This window comes from Eptatretus burgeri, chromosome 12, assembly GCF_056783735.1.
Source record: "Eptatretus burgeri isolate ZD-2024b chromosome 12, Ebu_testis_v1, whole genome shotgun sequence".
Lineage (NCBI taxonomy): Eukaryota > Metazoa > Chordata > Myxini > Myxiniformes > Myxinidae > Eptatretus > Eptatretus burgeri.
The window spans coordinates 33,976,872-33,998,794 of NC_140972.1; the positions used below are offsets into that span (position 1 = coordinate 33,976,872).

The 21,923-nt window shown below is 46.2% G+C and overlaps 1 protein-coding gene across 4 annotated transcripts in view; it reads left to right on the forward strand.

Moving 5' to 3' along the window:
• Positions 1–21,923, forward strand: part of POLRMT (RNA polymerase mitochondrial) — a 131,638-nt gene that overhangs the window by 98,932 nt on the left and 10,783 nt on the right. For all 4 annotated transcript variants that reach the window (XM_085850089.1, XM_085850087.1, XM_085850088.1 and 1 more), the window contains exons 16-20: positions 50–229; positions 5,563–5,649; positions 9,332–9,445; positions 10,734–10,783; positions 21,755–21,853. In XM_085850089.1, coding sequence (XP_085706215.1) covers positions 50–229; positions 5,563–5,649; positions 9,332–9,445; positions 10,734–10,783; positions 21,755–21,853 — 530 coding nt within the window. The remainder of the gene's footprint in view (positions 1–49; positions 230–5,562; positions 5,650–9,331; positions 9,446–10,733; positions 10,784–21,754; positions 21,854–21,923) is intronic.

Sequence of the window (21,923 nt, forward strand, 5' to 3'; positions counted from 1 at the left end):
CCTCCAGCATAAATACACATCACTAAATTAAGTTTCCTCAATCTCACAGGTAGAGCAGCATCGGTTGCGAGATGCTGCAAATGGGTTGCAAATAGCCCAAGTTTTGGAGGGTTTTATCAACCGCAAGGTGGTGAAACAGACTGTCATGACAGTTGTGTACGGGGTGACACGGTATGGCGCACGTCTACAAGTTGAGAAACGGCTCGATGAGTTGGAAGACTTTCCAAAGGTGAGAAAGTAATCATAAGTTCATATCATTAGTAGAAAACTCTCCATTGTTGTCAGGAAAAGCTTGGGAACGTCTCAAGGTGAGACGTGTGATTGGTGCACGCTTGTTGCCAAGCCGCACAGTTGATGGCTATTGATATTGGCATTTTTCTGGTTTTCACCCTCGTCCATTTGATTGACTGATGCCAGCAGAGGCATTATCTACAATTGTGGAACACATTCACTGTGCTGATGCATATACTTGTAGTGTGTGTGTGTGTGTGTGTGTGTGTGTGTGTGTGTGTGTGTGTGTGTGTGTGTGTGTGTGTGTGTGTGTGTGTGTGTATGAATGTATGTGTTTTTCTTCGTGTGTGTGTGTGTGTGTGTTTTTCTTCCTTATTAATAGACTGAAGTTCTCAAGTGCATCGTTAATAAGACTCAAGGTGATTACTGATATCTTCATCTTATCGGTTAGTCCATGCCAACTCAACTTTTCTTCGAATATTCACACGGAGGTTTTTGGGCACATTGAGTTCACAAATGTTTGTCATTCTTCTTTTTATAACCTCCCCTTTGACTGTGACCTGGCAAAGGTCAACCCAAAGTGAAAAAGTGGCCTTGACCTGAAAAATCGTCCTGGCCTCAAATTGGATGCTACCATCCATTGTGTGTATCACCTCATTCGACTCTTAATTAATTGGGCCTTGGAGGGAAAGAAAAATGTCAGGATACCCAAACTCACTCTTGGCAAGTTTACCAGACAAGGGGTAAAAGTGATGACTTTTATGTGATCTTCAGCACAACCCTTTACCCCATAGAGCATGCAGGTTCTAAAATGTCGTTGTTGCTGTAAGAACCTTCAGGATCAGTCTTCCAAATTTTGTGAAACAATTTTGGTTTCAAGTCTTCCTCCTGGCCATTTACCCCTCTGAGATGAGAAATTTTGCTGTTTTTATCAAGTTTAGGCCAAGATAACTCATGTGGGGGAAGGGATGGACTCCAAAAATCACCCAAGGATATTCTTGGATTGATCTTGGTGAGATCTACAGGAACAAAGGAAAATATTTTGGGATCCCTAGAATTCTGGATTTGTGAAGTTGCATTTATCATGTATTACAGCATGAATTGCCACTTTGATGAAGAAAAATGCCTGTTCAGTTTGGACTACGTAGTATGTTAACCTCACCAATCAATTTAACATTTTCGAGGATTAGATCCAGAATAAAAATTGACATGGTGTGCTTCTATTGGCACTTGCTTGGACCTGTCGGGTTTTGAACTTGCATGTGGAACTGAGGGTTTATGAACTTGTGTGTTGAATATGGTTGGTTAACAACTACAACAGAAACTGCACATCACAAAGTTCTGTCACCATCATATTTAAAGTTATTGCATCTGTAAACTACAACAGGAAGCAAGATTTTCTTTACGATGTTCTTATATTCATGGAAACAGTCTGTCTTCAGAAAAGGGCCAATTGAATGTGTGTCCAGCAGGATGCATAATCTTCCCTTGTGCTCCATCATCTGAGATGTTTTCAACTTCTCCAGGAAACATTTGATTATCATACGACACATTTCCCTGGAAAACTGCCTCTTTCAGCACTGTCACCACCCAGAATTCCGTACATTGACTGCTAAATGAGACCTTTATCTTGCCTGCGGTATCGAGTCCGAGAACAGCTTGAAGTGATGTGCTTCCCTGGAGCCGGTGATAGATAGGGAGTCGTCATACCTGACATTAAGGAGAGGGTGGTTTCCTTCAACTTGTTCTTGAGACAGAATCGGCTGCACACTCGTCACACGTCTTTCCGCCTATTTATACAAATGGCGAGGGGTTCATAACCCCTCAGCTCCAAGTAAGGATCTCCTGGAAGTGTACCCTGTTACTTTTTATTCTACATGTAACCCCAGACAATGTATCATTGAAGAAAACCGCCAGTTTGGTTATGACTACGTGGGGCTTTAACCTCACCAAAGCAAGGCTTGAGTGCATAACAAATGCAACTTCAAAAATCTAAAGTGCAAGGATACCAAAATATTTTTGCATGATTCTTGTTGATCTCATCAAGATATATCCAAAAAATATATTTGGGTAATTTTCTGGAGCGCCTCCTCCCCCCTTCCCCCTTCCCACCCCCCCTCCCATGTGAGTTATATTGGCCTAAACTTGGTAAAAATGACAAACATTCAATTCTCAGAGGGGTTTAATGACCACTCGGGGGACTTGAAACCAAAAGTGTTTCACAAAAATTGGAAGACTGGCCCCGAAAGAATTCGTTCAGCAATATTAACATTTTATGATCTGCATCCCCTACAGGGTAAAGGGTTGGGCTGAAGGTCAAATAAAACTTTTCACTTACACTTTGTCTCGCAACTTTCCAAAGATGAGTTTGGGGGTTCGGGCAGGGGGGGGGGAGGGGTTCCTGATATCTTAATTTTTTTCCCTTGAATGCTCTATTATGAGTCGAATGAGGTGTTAACACATGATTGTAGCATATAAGTTGAGGCAGGGTGATTTTTCTGGTCAAGGCCACTTTTTCACTTTACGTTGACCTTTGCCAAGTCAAAGGAGAAATTCAAAAAATATATAAAAAAATTAATGACACATTTTTTTTTAACTCTGCAGACCAGAAACCCCCCCAGGTGAATTTTTCTCACAACATCTCAGAGGGTCTGGCAACGGCTCTGTTTGAGTTGGTATGGAATGACCCTTATGCGTAATCTCTATTCAATGTCCTCTGTTCGATCATTACTCGTCATGAAGAGAGAAAAGTTTTCCTTGTGGGTGCTATCGACTGATGCTGAGAATGAAAAGGATAAAGAATTAGAATCGCTATTCGACATGTTCTGCTGTTTGGTGATTTGATTAATCATGGCCATAGAAAATCTATTACTATGATGTCGACTCCTTTGCCCCCTCCCTCATTTTGCAGCACAGCTGGTAATCTCTGGATGCGTCATATCATTTGTTTAGATATTGGAGAAGTGGTGGCATTTTTATGGTGCGATGATTTATTTTCTCACTTCAAGTGATTTATTGAGTGAAGTACATTATCACATTACACAGCATCGGTGCAGGTATTCTGTTGTAATATAGATCATGAAATTCCTTTTGCCATGTGTTCAAATGACGACTCGTAAAACATGCAGCTGTTGCTCTTTCCAGTATCTTCTTGATGTGGAACATTATTTGGAAGCCTGTTAGGCTGTTTGCTTAGGTTGTCCTTGTCTCTCAAGATTGGTGAACACTATCCAATGTCGACCACGTTGTTTTATGAAACATGGGTTTTCATGCTGGATGGAACAATTGACCAATCCCACAACATACCACGTACCGTAATAATTGTGTGTCGTGGTAAAATCGGATTTGTTCTACTGAACCACAATATGTGTGTGCCTTTGACAATTTATAGGTGAAAACTATTGGCCAATGGGTGAATATTTAGCGTGTAACGCTCAGCTGTGTGAGGGGTTAAGATACGTCTTCGTAAGGTCTGCCAATGTATTCAGGTTTGTAGAGACAACCCCAAGAGACATTCTGTGCAACATGTGGAGCAGTGCACTTGTGCCCACTTTACTAGTGCGGAAAAAAACTTGAACATATTACTGGCATAATGTGAATTTAGGAGTTTTATCTCTTATTGAGCTTTATTTAATGTCTCAAAAGCCTCCTAATTAATTTAAAGATTACCTTAATGTTGTTATCAGGCATGGATTTAGTGGAAGCATTTGCCCTGCCATAAGAATTGTTGTCTGTAATATATTTTGAAAAGCATGCTTTACATTTTGTTTTGTTTTTCCAGGCTCTTGAAAGTTATTCATGAGAAAGGAGGTTTTATTGATAATTACCCAATAATGAGTCAGAGATAGATGAGCAAACAAGCTTTTTCCATGTAAGTACCTTGTATTTGCAGAGCTCGTTGTGAGTAAGTGATCACTCTTCAAAATGTTCTCCTAAGCGAGCAGAGGCGAGTGATTGAATTGAAGGGGAAGTAACTCCACATAAGCAAGAAGCTAAAAAAAATTGTTTGATCTCAGAAATTCACTTAATTTGTCAACTTATAACCAAAGTAATCATGACATTAGAGAATGTAACATTGGAGACAAAAATTAAACATCAACACAGAACACTACTAAAATGATGTATGGACACAAATAGACAATTTAAGGGTGTGGGTTGAGAGTGGAGGGACTAGAGGGAGGGAGAGGCAGGCCTTCATGTCTCGGATGGACTGCTCAAATAATTTGCAGGCTGGGAAGGCAAAGGGGAGGTAAGCCTGGAGCGACACGATACTGCCCTCGCTCTGATCAGGCTTTTGGGTGATTCGTGCGGTGAATCTGGAATCGAGGAATCTCCGATCGAGCTAACAAACGGGCCACATGATGAATCCGGGTCGGAAAAGTCATCACCGAGGTGCTTCAAGATTATGCGATCAGTGCACCGGGGAAATAAGAATATTTTTACGAAGACACCACAAATTTTACGTCTTCATCATATTCTTCTTTTATTCCAAAACACTGAGTCAGTTCATCGACCCAACGCATAATGGTCGACATGCACACCTACGCTCACACAAAAATTAAAAACGATTGCTTGAAAACTGTGGCCAAAAATTGTGTGACAAGCAGACAGACAGACAGACAAACACTACAGACCAACATACTTGGCAAAAAGCCCCCCCCCCCCAGTAACAAACAATCAAACAGACAAACAAACAGAAAGGGTGAAAACATAACCTCCTTCACCTTCGGTGGCGGAGGTAAAAAAAAATAACAGGAAAACACAACGTAACTGCCAACTAGTCTGAGGAACTTGGCTTTGATGAACTGGTATGACCGTGAGTCGATCAAAACAACCTCCTTCACCTTCGGTGGCGGAGGTAAAAAAAAATAACAAGAAAACACAACGTAACTGCCAACTAGTCCGAGGAACTCGGCTTTGATGAACTGGTATGACAGCGAGTCGATCAGTCGTCCACATGCGCCGAACCTTGAACCCCGACCAGGAATGAATTGAAGTGAATTGTCGATCTTATAAGATGCTTGGATGACTGCAGGTAGTACATTTTGCAGATGAATGCACATGGTACCACTCACTGTCCATGGTTGTTGCACTTGCCTTCACCCTACCTGCTGCTGCTGCTGATCCTGTTGTGTTGCCACAGGCAATGTACCATTTTAAGCACAAGCATTTAATATCCCACTGAGGTGTACAGTTTAGTTATTAAATTCTGCTTCTATTGTTGGTGCTGGATTGAAGGATCCTATTGATTTTTATGATGGCTTTCTGATAGTTGCTCAGCTTGGGACGAAGGGCATTGTGACCATATTCTACTCCCCTGTTCTTATGTAGGCCCATGTTTGGAAAGCCTCTATTTACCTGTCACGGGGAATTTTTCATTCCTTAAAGGAGATGTTTGCAAGCACTCGTGAGATTCAGGTGAGAACCTTTTTCTCCAAGTTTAATTTGTACATGTTATCTTGTTTTCAATGTGATGTGACTCGAACCTTTTCACTTTTTCTACATTGTTGTAAGTGATAGCATGGATGGCTTGGTTAAACATTTTTCACATTCTCTTACAAAAATATGAGCCACTGTGTCGCGTAGCCTGATTGGCATTGCCCATAAATGATCTTAAACAGGTGGCAAGGTGCTTAAGTGCAGGATTATGAGGACTGGTCAAGTTGATCAGAGCCTCAGAACATGTGTTGCTCCAATTTATAAACTGGCTACAGCATAGAGAGTTCATGATTTAATGAAGCTGAAGCATTAATCAAAATAAAAATTAAGATGACTTTTTGATGTTTTTTTTTTGTTGTTGATGTTTGTTGGATGGACAGCAAGTGGTTCAATGTAGTTGTGATTTGTTTATTGCTTTATTATGGAATGCTTGGCTTACCACGTGTACAGAAGCCGGTGTTGACACATTTACCACCACTGTGCTTCTGGTCAGTTATTGTGACAGTACGTACTGTGTTGATGGGAAATGTAAATTTGGCTATTCTTTTCCCATTGGAAGTAAGGAAAAACAATACTTTTGCTGAACAATACTTTTGCTGAAACAATACTTTTTGCATGATACCTTTCAACATGCCCATGAAAGGGAAGCACTGGTTGTTGCTTGGGAGAGCATAAACGGATGCAGCACACGTCTATTAAATTATTAGTAGGTGAAGAGCCGCTGCTTTGTTTTGTCATGTTCATTCTGCTTGCTCAACTGCACTGGCTAACCAACTTTTTATGCATGAAATGTATGTATTTGTGCCTACATACACACTTTTGAAGAATAATTTCTCAAAATAAAGCTTCGTGAACAATACGAGACTTTCAAAATGACGTATGAATGCTAACGAGGCCTTTTGCGCATGTGCTGTCAGTGCGTTATCAAGTGACCCAATTCTGCTCGCCGGACACTTTTAACCGGCTGGAGCTAGTGTGAAATGTGCAATTCAAATAGTTTCATTTTCAGCATTTAGACGAAAGAGTGGCAATTTCAACGTGGTTCACCTTAATTGTTCTGTTCTTGAATGCAAATCGGACTCACGGAAATATCGGAAATACGAGACATATCAGTGGATGTGAGTTGTCGAGTTCCCATCTTTTCCTGTTGATACAATTATCGAGTGATGGCAGCAGATATAAAAACACACACACACACACTGGACACTTCTCCTTTTACCAATATATGTAAAATCTCATGTAATTTCTCTTGTGCCCCTGGAACGAAACCAAAAAAAAAATCCTGCTTCCAAATATGATTGATAGTAAATATCATTTTAGCTTACCCAGTGCATTGACAAGTCCCAGATATAACCTTCCCATCTGTGTTGAGAAGCAAGCAACGAAACTAGATAAAGTGTCTCGCTCTGGGAAGTCTACCTAAATGTTGGCCATGATGGCCCATGACGGCATCATCTTTCCAAAAGCATCCAGCCATTAAATCACCAAGCCTGCCATGATAACATGAGGTATTCCAGCTGGGTTCAAAGTCCACTCAATGGCAGCTATGGTGGAACGTTTGAGTAGAACGCGTCCATCTACAAACCCTCAGGCCTTGTCCACGTCCTCGGGAGTTTCCAGTACGGAGAGCTGCAAGCTATCTGATTTTTGTGCGAGTTCAGAAAGTTCAACAATTCGTTCGTTGTGCAGAAGAACAATACCACTTTCTCGCAGGTACGTTTCCAAGTATTTTTGGCTTCTTTTATAAGCTTTGTGAACCATTTTAGGTCACAATCCTTATCCACTTGCCACAATATTTCCCATTCATTTTTTTTCCCACTCGTAACAGCTGCATAATTTCCCTAATTGATGAAGCTTTTGTTTGCCATACCTTTTCACACCTGCTTTAGGTGAATTTACCATTCAAAGTGAAAGGCCATAAAAATGATGACATCCATCTCAGGTAGCTTGATGAGATACTGCTTTTCAGAAGTTTATTTCATTGTCAGACTGCAACTTCAAGTTGGAGTGAAGAAAATGCAGGAGACTCTTGTTTAGACAAACATATCCTCATCTGACCATTGTCATTATGATTGTCAGATAAGAAGCTGACTTATTCATTAATAATAAAGAAAAAAAAATTGAATTCACATCAGCGCACCGAACATAACTTTGTTGTTAAGTTTCCTTCTCTCTTCTCTCTCCTCCCATTCATTCATTGTTGCATCAGCATTGCCTTACACTTGATACGTCACACTTCCATGAGCCTAAAATTTGTTTACAAAAAAGAATGTTGAAGAAGACTCGTATAAACCATCCTAAAATTACTGAGAAAATTTGATGTGAAATTCATGCCGTTCTACTATGTAACCTACCTGCACCAGGGACCACACCTTGGCTAAACTGTCATGGAAATCCCCAATTTACGAGCAGAATGAAATAACATGCCATCCAGAGAAAATGGTTAAATCCTGCAAATTCTCGAACCAAAACACCAAAGAAAACCTATTTTAATGAGACAGGCATTCGTCTGTGACCTCAAAGCACTCTGTGGCGTGTGGCGGTATACCCAAAAGAACAAAACTGTAGCAAAAGTGTAAAACTGCCACGTCACAAGCACAATGGCATCTGATTTCCAATACAAATTATATCTTGCATTCAAAAAGTTCTCCTTGGAAGATACTCACAATAGTCCAAGACGTGCTAAAATATATGTATATATATATATATATATATATATATATATATATATATATATATATATATATATATATATATATATATATATATATATATATATATATATATACATATATATATATATATATATATATATATATATATATATATATATATATATATATATATATATATATATATATATATATATATATATATATATATATATATATATATATATATATATATATATATATATATATATATATATACATATATATATATATATATATATATATATATATATATACATATATATATATATATATATATATATATATATATATATATATATATATATATATATATATATATATATATATATATATATATATATATATATATATATATATATATATATATATATATATATATATATATATATATGTATTGAGGCATATTAAAATGTTATTTTATATTTTATATTTATAAAAATAAAATATTATGTAAAAAATGTTATTAAAATAAACATTTTTATATTTTCTTAGGAATTGTATATACTTACGATATGTATTGAAAAAATAAAAAAACTTGTTGGCATGTCTTGATCAAATGAGTATCTTGTGAGGAGAATTTTATGATCATCTCTCATATGGAAGACATTCATGAAATTATGAGAAAGATATTTGAAGAACAAGAGATTGATCGAGATACAGAAGATGGAGGAGAATGAAAAATGCAGATCCAAGTAGCCCATCCCTAACTGTTGGGATTAAGACCTAAGAAAGAAGAAGACAAACAAACAAACAGACACTTCTCAAATTATATGTTGCATGATTATTTAGAGGGTAAGGCTTTCATTTAAACTTGTTTTGAGTTGATTGTACCACGTGCAGAATGCCCAATTCTTTGTGCAATTGATGCCACATTGGTTCTGCCACGAACGGAGGTCAACAGCTTTCAAAAGTCAGCTCTCTCTCTCTCTCTCCATCTCATCCTGCAGGAGTGGCTGACTGAAAGTGCTCGCTTGATTTCTATGGCTGGTTACTCTGTGGAATGGATATCACCTGTGGGCCTTCCCATAATCCAGCCTTACCACCATATCAAGTACACGAATGTATGAACATAGAGTTTGATGATAACACCTTTAGAATACCTGCAAACAAATCGATTTTGGAAATGGACATCATAAAACCAGCTAATTAGTTAGACGCACACTTGGTTTTTTTTGTGGAAACATTTCCTCAATACGAGTATGTACGTAAACATAGCCCCGTGAGGGACTGATGGTTATTTCTCCAACAAGCAGGGTGAAATTGAGGGGGAACGGACCATGCCCCCCCCCTTCCGAAAGTGGTACGGTCATGGGGAGCACAACTTTTACCCCCTTAAAATGGGCAGATCTGCATGGGGAGCACAACCCCATGACACCTTGCTGTCCTGATGCATTGTACCAAATTTAGTCCATATTGGTCAGGTAGTTTGTGAGGAGAAGATGTTTTAGTCAAATGTTAACGGACGGATGGACGGCCAGACACCGGGACCCACTCTGAGCCTATTTCGGAAAAATAACCGAAAAATGACTGAATTTTTGACACCTCTTTATTTCCCCCATTCATATACCTCCTTCCTTTCTGTTTACTCTTATCTTCTCCCAAACCATTTTTCCCTTCAATCAATAATCCTCCCACCACTTCCTTTACACTGTACACCACCCCTCCCCAACACCCCCCACCCCCCACCCCCAATTACCCAAATCCATACATAACAAACATATGGCTTGTTTATATCTCTGCCCGATGCGTTTGCTGTAAAATATCAAGTGGGTGTTTCTCTGCATTATTGTGAGATATGTTGGTTAAAAGAATACTCGTGTACTTTGCCCTCCAGGAAGTAGCCCAGTGGAGAACAATATTGCAATCAATGCATTTGAGTTTTTCATGTTTCGAATGTTCCCTTAGTGTGTCTACATTCATTGTGTTTGTTATGTCTACATTCTTTCACCACTGTGTCTCCCACTAATGCACAGCAGAATGTTCATATCATACCTCTGGACAATTAGCCCTTTTACTTTGACCACTAACTCTCTAAAATTGTGGTGAACATCTAGTAGCTGATCTATTTACATTTTGATGCTTTATCCTGGTGTCGGCCTTATCCTTTACATTGTTGTTTATTTGGCTTTCAATTAATCTTAACTGAAGGTACACCCCTTTCCCCCCTCACCTAACAACTCGGAACTTAAATTCTGTCACAAGAGTCTTTTAACCGCTGTAATTGACAAATTGACATCTTCCCATCTGATGATAAATTGAGGAGATTGTACAGACTCCTCGTATGTGTTTTTCAATGAACTGCACATTCTAACCCGAGGATATTTGTCTCCTTGCCGACCTGTGACACAGCTGAAGAGCGGTATTCAGACAGTCTCTGTGTGTAACATGGATATGCAGCAGTGAGTACAATGACAGAACTACGCCCAGTGATTATATATATATATATATATATATATATATATATATATATATATATATATATATATATATATATATATATATATATATATTCTTGCATTCACTCACCTTCCATTATTTTAGCTTAATACAGTGCACATCTTAAAAGTGAAACAAAATTCAAATTTCAGGAATGCAACTCTTAGATCTGATCATGATTACATTTTTCATCTTTAGATCATGATGTAGATAACAAGTCTGGAGACGGTGATGGTTCACGAGCAATGCACACGGTTCGCCTTTTTTATTTTTTGACCTTCAAGGGGACGCCACGGGCAAACTGGCGGGAATCGGGAAAAACGTAAATGATGAAAGTTGTAGTACTCGAAGAGCACGACTTGCATACCAACTTTCATTCGAAACAGTTGAAAACCCGAGGAGCTCAATGCCCAATTTATTGATTTGTTTGACATTTTTCGGTCATCTCTACCGAGATGACCTAATAAAGCCGGACCAAATGTCCGTCCGTCCATACGTCCGTCAACAATTTTTCTTTCCGATCTTGATGAAACGTAGTATGTGGGTAGAGGTCGATGAGTGTTGCACAACGATATAACTTTTGTCCGGGTTCAAGGTCAAGGTCACGAGGTCACGTAAGTTATAAAAAAATCGCCATTTTCAAAACCTATCTTGTCTGCCATTCTACAAGATATTCGGCATCTGTTTATTGATTATGTAATGATAGTAAAAAATATTTTCTTGTATCTAACCGGACAGATTTTTGAATTTCCTTCCCGTTTGATCGTCACGTGATCTGGAAGATGGCCAAAAACGCTGATGCCATTCGCAAAGAAGGAAGGAAGGAGAAATGAAATATAAATATAAAACACATTTTTAGCCTTTTATATTGTTGCGGATTCGCGCCCGCCGGCGTGCTGACGGCCACGTAACTCGAATCGCGGCACGTCGCCCACCGGACGGACAATCCAGTCGTGACCCTCTCGGACTAACGCCGGGAACCAGTCACGGGTGGACCTTTCGGTCTCACCGCGATCGAGCCAATCAGCCCCCGCGTGGGATAGGGTTGCTCGCCAAATTCGACCTACCTAAGTACCCACGCGGAGGGTAGACCGGGCGATCGCACCTCGCCGCAGGTCGACTTCGGACACGGGCCACTTAAGCGACCCGTTCCGTACTATCAGAATAACCGAGCGGTGTTATCGTCGACCTCGACGGTTCGATTAATTATCGGGCGTATTCAGCCCACTACCAACCCTTTACGTGAAGCAAGATGGGGATTCAATAGAGGAAAAGACGAAGCGAAGCGGGAAACAGTTCAACACAAAGCACATTTATTCGCAGCACACGGGAGCACACATATACAATTCCACCAAATGCACACAGAAAAGACACAATGTAATTTACACAAAAAGCAAATGTAAAAACGAAAACACAATGCAGAGCTAATACCGACTACCGAGCACACGGCAACACTTATACAATTCTACTTCACAGACGGCGCCGACAACACATACCCAAAACCAAGGAAAAGAATACCCTCAAGGATGAGGCGGGCCTGAGGCCGAGACCGGGTCGCGCCTACCTGTCTGGTGATGAGACGCGGAGCGGCGATGGCGCCTCAACTCCGCGGGCCTCGCAGACAGTGTCTGGTAGGGGGTGGGAAAGGGGCCCCCTTGGTCGCACTATCTCAGCGCGGGGGGAAACAGGAGGGGGTTGCTGATGCTCGGGGTATAGAGGATTTTTATTATCCCGCGACGAGCGTCTCCACCTCGGCCAGGTCGCGCTGTCGGCCTCCCTGGGGTGCAGCTCCCGACGCGAGCACCCCCTCGTCTGGTGTCGCTGCCTTTCCACAGCTCCGTCCCCTCCGTTCCGACTCCAACGCACACGACGACCAGCTCGTTCTTGCCAACTCCACCGCCCGCGAAGTCTTGACTCTCTGTTTCCGACTCTCCTACTCTCCTACTCTCCGCCTCCCGACTCTCCTACTCTCCTACTCTCCGCCTCTCGACTCTCCTACTCTCCTACTCTCCGCCTCTCGACTCTCCTACTCTCCTACTCTCCGCCTCTCGACTCTCCTACTCTCCTACTCTCCGCCTCTCGACTCTCCTACTCTCCGCCTCTCCTACTCTCCTACTCTCCGCCTCTGGACTGACGAACACGGTCCTTTTATCCGCCCCGTAGCTTCGCCCTCTCAGCTTTGACCCCCTCCCTTCGACCTTTCACCTCGCTCCCCATTGGCCCGAGAAAAAGTGGGCGTGAAGGCTTTTTGATCCATAAATTTGCATATATCGATCGCCCTGGGGCGGGCCAGATCGCCCCTCGCTCACCGATTGGACGGCAAAAAGTGGGCGTGTGTCGTTTTTGATCCGTTTTTGAAGCACAAAATCCATGATTTTGTACACGCTGTTCGGCGCGCGCCCTGCACGAGTCCAACACCGGTACCCACAGCGGGGCAAGAACGGTGGCGATGCGACGGTTGCGAGGTGTGACGGGAAGGTCGTGGCGGTTGTGGTGAAGCGGCGTTGTGGTTGGTGGTTGATGTTGTGGTTGTGGTGGTAATCATGGCGGTTGGTCCAAAATAAAGATAGCAAAAGAAAAACGGCTATCCTGAAGAGTCGCAGCACGCATAAATGACATGTATTCCCACTAGACAACGGGTTTGGGCCTAACTACACATGTACTTACCGAGATACCTCACCTAAGGGACCTGAATGGTGGTTTGCGAATTTGGTAACCACAACACTACCCCCTCCCCTTTTTACAGACTCGTCCCGAGTCGTCAAATTTTCGTGTGCCATCATGTGTAGTTTTCCCCTAGTACATTTTACCTACGGATCCCTGAGTGTGACATTCATGGTATTCGTGTCCCCAAAATAAATAACCTGAGGGCTGCGTAACTACCTAAACAAACTCACTCACACGGACGACTTAAATAAAATTGCCGGCGCTAAGACATACATGCCGGGGGCGCACTCATATTTACAGTACATCTTAACCTTAACTTACAAATTTTACACTAAACCATGGCCCAGGATCACTGAACTCTGCAAAAGAAAAGCAGTTAGCGGGGAGCCAGGCTGCCCGCATGCAGTCTCTGGCTCAAACAATGCAGGTGACAGGGAACGTGGCTGGCTGCTCACACGCAGTCCAAGGCCTTCCCTTTTGAACTGAACGCAGTGAACCACAACGGTGCATGGGCTGCACAAACGCAGTCTCCGTGCCAGCTCAAGTGGCACACGCAATGAGCACAACGAATGGATGGATGGATGGTTTGAATCGAACTCAGTGAATCACAACGGTGCATGGGCTGCACAAACGCAGTCTCCGTGCCAGCTCAAGTGGCACACGCAATGAACAGAACGAATGGATGGATGAACACAAACACGGTGCACGGGCCGCCACTGCAGGCCCGTGTTGTAGCTGCCAACAGGGCAGTTCTTGCAGCTTGCAAACTGTTGCTTTGCGGATCCTGGCGCACATGGAAATGAACAGGGGGGGGGGCAAAGCAAAATTGAACGGGGCTGGTGAACATGGGCAGTGGGCATGGCATGGCAAAGGTGATCAGGCAAACACAGCCCGCAGAAGAAGGCCGCTGCAGGCAAACACAGCCGGCAGATGAACTGGCCGGCACAGGCCTTGAAGAAAAAACAGCCAGCCGGCAGATGAAGTGGCCGGCACAGGCCTTGAAGCAAATCACGGCCAGCCGATGAAGTTGGCCAGCCTTTGCCGTTCAGTGGAGGTTGGTGGAGGGAGTGCGGTGGTGCTGGCCACTTGGAAGGCGGGCTCGGACCAACCTACCTGTCTCCCTCCCAACCTATCGCCTTTGCCTGTCACTGTACATACCCACTCCCTTAATTTGTGAAAAACCAATTTAGCCCCCACTTATTTATTTTTTTTTTTTTTATGTTTACTTCCCCACTATAAATCGTCCCCTAACCCCCTTTATCGTCCTTGTTCGGCTAACCTATCCTGTCACCTAGCCTACTCCCAACCCCTACGTTCCCTTCCCGGAGGGGAATAAGGGAGAGCTAACGTCCTGTGTCGAGGCCCAACGAAGCCTCAGAATGGCCTCCCCAGAGTTCGGCGATCTAACCCAAAGTGGGTCCAGCGGCCCACAACGAGAGCGAGGGGATGGATGGTGCGGAGGGGTACACTTCCTATTCTACCCTATCCATTTAACTGTTAAACTACCCCGGGGCTTTCAACAAGCACCTCTCGCTTAAACTATTGGTTCTAACAACCCAGATTCCCGTCGCCTGTGTTGGTGTCCTCACAATTTCGGGCCTCGCCCCCCAATTTTCTCTCCGTGCCCTCACACGGTCTCCTGGCTGGGACACGTGGCTCCCTTTGGCAGGCACGACCCTCTGCCGATTCTCCCGCTATGGCACCCCCGGGCACTACACTGCCTCCGAGCCTACCAGCTCCCTAACACCGGGGAGTGCCCCCCATGGCACCTCCCCTGAAACGCACACGTGGCAGGCCGGCCTCCCGGGCCCCTTTCCGAGGGTCACCCGTGCCCACAACACTGCCCACGCGGCTAATGGCGCCCCGGGCCCCCGCACCAAGCAGGCGCACCCGTGCCCACTACGCTATCCCGGCCCCCCATGGGCCCTTGGCCTACCACGGCCGACTAGCCTGGTGCCCGGGGTACCCACTCAGCGATACTCACCTTTCGCAGCCACGCTCCCAAGCCCGTCAACAGGGCTCCTGCACCCCTCCAAATGGGTCTCGAGCCTACATTCCCACCAACAGCAAAACGACCTCCATTTTTCAATTTGACTAACCCAGCTAACTCACTTTACTCTGACCCCGGGGTCCCTTGGGCGGGAGTCACTCCTCCCCCCAATCACTCATCGCACCATGCATTCCCCATTCGCTCCATACACACAGACCCGCTGGCCTCACTCACTCACCAAGCACATGCTTCCACTTCACTCACCAACTCTTCAACACACACACCACTGAACTCTGCCATCCTTCTATCTGCACCCCTAACTAACTCGTGCTCCCACGTCGTCCCTTACACTACAGCACATTCCTTTTAACACTACGTAGCTAAACTACGTCCCCGCTACACATTCACAAGTCTGTCACTGTCTTCAAATAAATCATTTTATTTCCCAACCTAAATCTGGCTACAATCCCTCTAATCCATTCCACGGACTCCATGAGGACTTACCCCTGCCCCATGAAGTCGGTCTAGCTAAGCTAACCCTTCCCCCTAACTAGTTTCCATCCTGTGCCCAGGAGCCAAGGGGGTCTTCCACACCTTGCCCAGGAATCCTGTGCACCCGAAAGTGAGGCTTGTTGTTTTTTTTTTGTTTTGTTTTTTTTTCCATGCGCAGCACCTGCGCGGCAACTCAGAGCTCGCGCACTTTACACCTGCCCGTGACGTCATGCAGCTGCACGTGTTCCTCGTCCCTCCTTGGACGGTACCATCCGGCAGAGATACCCCTCCTGCCGGATTCCAACCCCACGTGCAGCCATGGCGTCACCGTGCGCATAAAAAAAAAACACAAGCCCCACGTCTCGAGGGGTTCCCCACGCGAACACATGTGCTTTGCCCGTTGGAGCTTAACACACACGATCGCGTGGAGAACCCGTCCGGTCCAAATCCGTTTACCTGCCTAAACTTTGTCCGTCCGCGGGATCGGCAAATCCACCGCGTGCGTTTCCGGACCGGGACTTCACTCTCGCAAGCGAGCACGTGGTGGTCTCGTGCGTTGCACAGCAAGGACCGCGTGCTCACTGCTGGGTGAACCCGGCACGGTCCCCGAAACAATACAGCCGCTACTCGGCTTTCTCTCCTCTGTCGCCGTCTCCGTCTCCATTCCACACACGCATACCTGCGTGTTACGACGCACACAGTCCACTCCATTAAACTCACACCGGGAGACGCGGCTGCGTGCTCCCGCATGCCAACCGACATCTCCCTTACATACCGCTCTCTCACACACACGGTCTCCCTTGCACACAGCGACCTTGCACACGGCCGTTCACTCACGCGTGCGGGGGCACTCACCCGCGGTGCCTCACTCGCACTCCGTGCCTCATCCACACACGCGGGGGCACTCAACCGCGGTGCCTCATCCACACTCCGTGCCTCACTCACACACGCGGGGGAACTCACCCGCGGTGCCTCATCCACACACCGTGCCTCACTCATACACGCGGGGGCACTCAACCGCGGTGCCTCATCCATACACCGTCCCTCACTCACACACGCGGGGGAACTCAACCGCGGTGCCCATCCACACACGGTGCCTCACCCACACACGCGGGGGCACTAACCCGCGGTGCCTCACTCATACTGGCCGTTTCATCCACACACACGGCCTCTCTCACACACGGTGCCTCATCCACACACGGCGTGCTGGGAAGCACGCACTCCGGCACCATCGCCACCACACCACTCACACACGGGGTCGCTTCCACACACGGGGACGCACTCACACCTTGCACCACACACACAGGGACAACCACACTGGGGATTCGTGTCCCCACAAGGGTCTCCGGGGCCTCTATACCCCCCAAGCTCTCCAAGCACCCGTTCGCAGCACTCCTCCCCTCAACCTCGCAAAGCACGACCGAACTCACCTGGTCGTGACTCTCCTCAAGGGGGCATACTCCCTCCCCTCGTTCCTGGAGGAGGCCATCCAGGTGCTCGCACTGGGTCCCTACCCAGTCCGCCAGCTCACCCCCATTATCCTCCACTACCTCCGTGTGTGTGTGTGCGTCACTTACCCCGTCTTCATCGTGCTTATTGGTCTCTGCTTCTTTCTGGCGTCTTTCCCTTATCTTTATGTAGGTCAACCTTGCTTTCTCTTTAAGTCGCTCCCGTCCTTCCCTGTTTTTCACTCCTTGCTCTTTCACGATCTCCGCGTACCTCATCCTTGCTCTCCGTATTAATTGTTCTTTTCTCTCCCTCGCAATTACTTTCACCTCGTCTCTTGTCTCCCGAATTACTTTTTCCTTACCCGCCTCCACCGCGGGCCTGTCCTTTCGTTGCACCCCCTTCCAGCTCGTTTGTTCCGACACGTGGAGTCGCCATTTTAAGTTCCCTGCTCACGGCCTTCATGCCCGCCTGCAGGCATCGGCCCATGTTCTGCGTCTCACCCCGTAGTTCTTTCATTTCTTTTTTCATTTGCTTGCCCATGCTTTTCATTTCGTTTATAAATTCATTTGCGTTTGCATCCATTTTCGCTGTCATTGCCGCCAGCATGGCGAGTAGCTGGGCCATGTCGGGTGCGCTTGGGTGAGCCGTTTCGGCAAGGGTCGGCGGGTTTTGGTGGAGAGGGGGGGGGGGAGGTGTCATACACCGCGGCCGCTGCCGCACCCATTTCGGGCTCTGGGTTCAGTTGGGCGAGTCCGTGTTCCTGCACAATCAACATTTCCTGCTCGGGGATTCCATCCTGGACCATGGATTCTACACATTCTACATCCATTTCTAATACCCCCGGCTCCCGCTCGCCTTGAGACGCCATCTTGCTTCTCTTAAAGGGTTAATTTGCTCGCTCGTAATTTGGAGGGAATCGTAATTTGGAGGGAATCGGGGGTCGCTTCTCTCACCCCTGGACCGATTCCCGTGAATTTCGCTGGAGACAGGAGAGCCTGTTGTCCCGCTCTCCAATACCAGTGCCGCGAGGAGGGCGATGAATTTGTATCGCACGACCTGACACCAGTGTTGCGGATTCGCGCCCGCCGGCGTGCTGACGGCCACGTAACTCGAATCGCGGCACGTCGCCCACCGGACGGACAATCCAGTCGTGACCCTCTCGGACTAACGCCGGGAACCAGTCACGGGTGGACCTTTCGGTCTCACCGCGATCGAGCCAATCAGCCCCCGCGTGGGATAGGGTTGCTCGCCAAATTCGACCTACCTAAGTACCCACGCGGAGGGTAGACCGGGCGATCGCAACTCGCCGCAGGTCGACTTCGGACACGGGCCACTTAAGTGACTCGTTCCGTACTTTCAGAATAGTCGAGCGGTGTTATCGTCGACCTCGACGGTTCGATTAATTATCGGGCGTATTCAGCCCACTACCAACCCTTTACGTGAAGCAAGATGGGGATTCAATAGAGGAAAAGACGAAGCGAAGCGGGAAACAGTTCAACACAAAGCACATTTATTCGCGGCACACGGGAGCACACATATACAATTCCACCAAATGCACACAGAAAAGACACAATGTAATTTACACAAAAAGCAAATGTAAAAACGAAAACACAATGCAGAGCTAATACCGACTACCGAGCACACGGCAACACTTATACAATTCTACTTCACAGACGGCGCCGACAACACATACCCAAAACCAAGGAAAAGAATACCCTCAAGGATGAGGCGGGCCTGAGGCCGAGACCGGGTCGCGCCTACCCATCTGGTGATGAGACGCGGAGCGGCGATGGCGCCTCAACTCCGCGGGCCTCGCGGACAGTGTCTGGTAGGGGGTGGGAAAGGGGCCCCCTTGGTCGCACTATCTCAGCGCGGGGGGAAACAGGAGGGGGTTGCTGATGCTCGGGGTATAGAGGATTTTTATTATCCCGCGACGAGCGTCTCCACCTCGGCCAGGTCGCGCTGTCGGCCTCCCTGGGGTGCAGCTCCCGACGCGAGCACCCCCTCGTCTGGTGTCGCTGCCTTTCCACAGCTCCGTCCCCTCCGTTCCGACTCCAACGCACACGACGACCAGCTCGTTCTTGCCAACTCCACCGCCCGCGAAGTCTTGACTCTCTGTTTCCGACTCTCCTACTCTCCTACTCTCCGCCTCCCGACTCTCCTACTCTCCTACTCTCCGCCTCTCGACTCTCCTACTCTCCTACTCTCCGCCTCTCGACTCTCCTACTCTCCTACTCTCTGCCTCTCGACTCTCCTACTCTCCGCCTCTCGACTCTCCTACTCTCCTACTCTCCGCCTCTCGACTCTCCTACTCTCCTACTCTCCGCCTCTCGACTCTCCTACTCTCCTACTCTCCGCCTCTGGACTCTCTGGACTGACGAACACGGTCCTTTTATCCGCCCCGTAGCTTCGCCCTCTCAGCTTTGACCCCCTCCCTTCGACCTTTCACCTCGCTCCCCATTGGCCCGAGAAAAAGTGGACGTGAAGGCTTTTTGATCCATAAATTTGCATATATCGATCGCCCTGGGGGCGGGGCCAATTCGCCCCTCGCTCACCGATTGGACGGCAAAAAGTGGGCGTGTGTCGTTTTTGATCCGTTTTTGAAGCACAAAATCCATGATTTTGTACACGCTGTTCGGCGCGCGCCCTGCACGAGTCCAACACCGGTACCCACAGCGGGTCAAGAACGGTGGCGATGCGACGGTTGCGAGGTGTGACGGGAAGGTCGTGGCGGTTGTGGTGAAGCGGCGTTGTGGTTGGTGGTTGATGTTGTGGTTGTGGTGGTAATCATGGCGGTTGGTCCAAAATAAAGATAGCAAAAGAAAAACGGCTATCCTGAAGAGTCGCAGCACGCATAAATGACATGTATTCCCACTAGACAACGGGTTTGGGCCTAACTACACATGTACTTACCGAGATACCTCACCTAAGGGACCTGAATGGTGGTTTGCGAATTTGGTAACCACAACAATATTTATACATTTTCCGCTGAAGGTGCAAAAACTTCAAAACCCAAAATGTAAACGTCGGCATTTATTTTCAAAATATAATTTTGTGCGCGTGCGCCAAAATGCCGAGTCATCTTTAACCAAACTGCGCAGTTCGAGCTGCGCAGTAGAACTGCGCAGTAGTCTTCGGTCATAACTGAACATTGAGAACTTGTGGTATTATAGAGATGACCGTCACCCTCACACGGGGGTAATTTTCTAAGTTAGTGACCTTGTGACCTTGGCACGAAAATGAAAAATCGAGCTCCGTGGGGCTATGCAGGTGCCATTGGGCTAACCAAATACTGAAGCCCCTGCCAGTTTCGACAAACCCCCTCGGAGAAGATGTAACTTGAAACCGGCTACCCCCTAAAAACACATGTTTTTTGGGCGTGGCTCCGCCCATAATGGGCGCACCACGCCCATTCTCCGGAGAACACAACTAGATCATGATATAAACTTTGCACCCTAATTTTATCAAGATCGGATCAAAACCCACGGAGCTATGCTCGGGACAGACAGACAGACAGACAGACACCCATAACGAATATAGTGGTCACTTACTGACTCGTGAACCAATATTGAAAGTAAGAAAAACATTTTTTTATCATTAAACGGAAAATGGCACTTTAGCAAGTTTTCCAATCTGTTCTTGCATATGGCTGCTTTGGGTGCTGGGTAGCTATCATTTCTTGGAAGCGTGGCTGTGCCGCTGATGCTGTGCCCCTATACCAGTACACTGGTACTCATTTCACCGACCTTGGAAAGAGGACAGGCTGAGTCAACCCTACCTGGTGTTAATTCAGCAGCCAACGGGGCTCAAACTCAGGACCCTGACATCCTGAGCCAGCCACCCTAACCACTATGTTAACACCAGGCTTCGTTTTCCAATCATGTCTGTGTCCAAAATCTATACGCATGTTGTCCACGATTGGCCAAATACCACACATGACATTCTGTGCGTTTCACAGCCAATTATGGACAAGACATTGGCTGCCTCCACTAAAATGATTAGGAAAGTCGCTGAAGTGATATTTGCAGCTTGGGGTTGACTCCAGCTGTAATCTTTCCGAGGTCGGCAAAATGAGTACCACTGTACTGGTAATTGGGGCATTGCATCAGCGGCACAGCCTTGCCCACATCCAATGATGATGTCGGCCTTAGCCTTTACATTCCTGCTGCATACGCAACTACCCACAACCTTGTGCTGCATACAAAGGAGGAGGAGCTTTACTTTTGAAATTACCTGCTACGTCATTTTCCGAACATTGTAGTACTGTTTATCAATAATGAAGCAGGATATTTTCTCAGTCCTGTTGTTGTTGTTCCTGTATGGTGTTGTTTCACAGGAAGCCACATACAATGAAACAGAAGAACGCTTTTCCTCCCAACTTCATTCACTCACTCGACTCCACACACATGATGCTTACAGCGCTGAACTGCTATCGGTATGCATGCATGCACTCTCTATTTCCCTCTCTATTTCCCTCTCTATTTCCCTCGTTTAAGGGCAGCCCT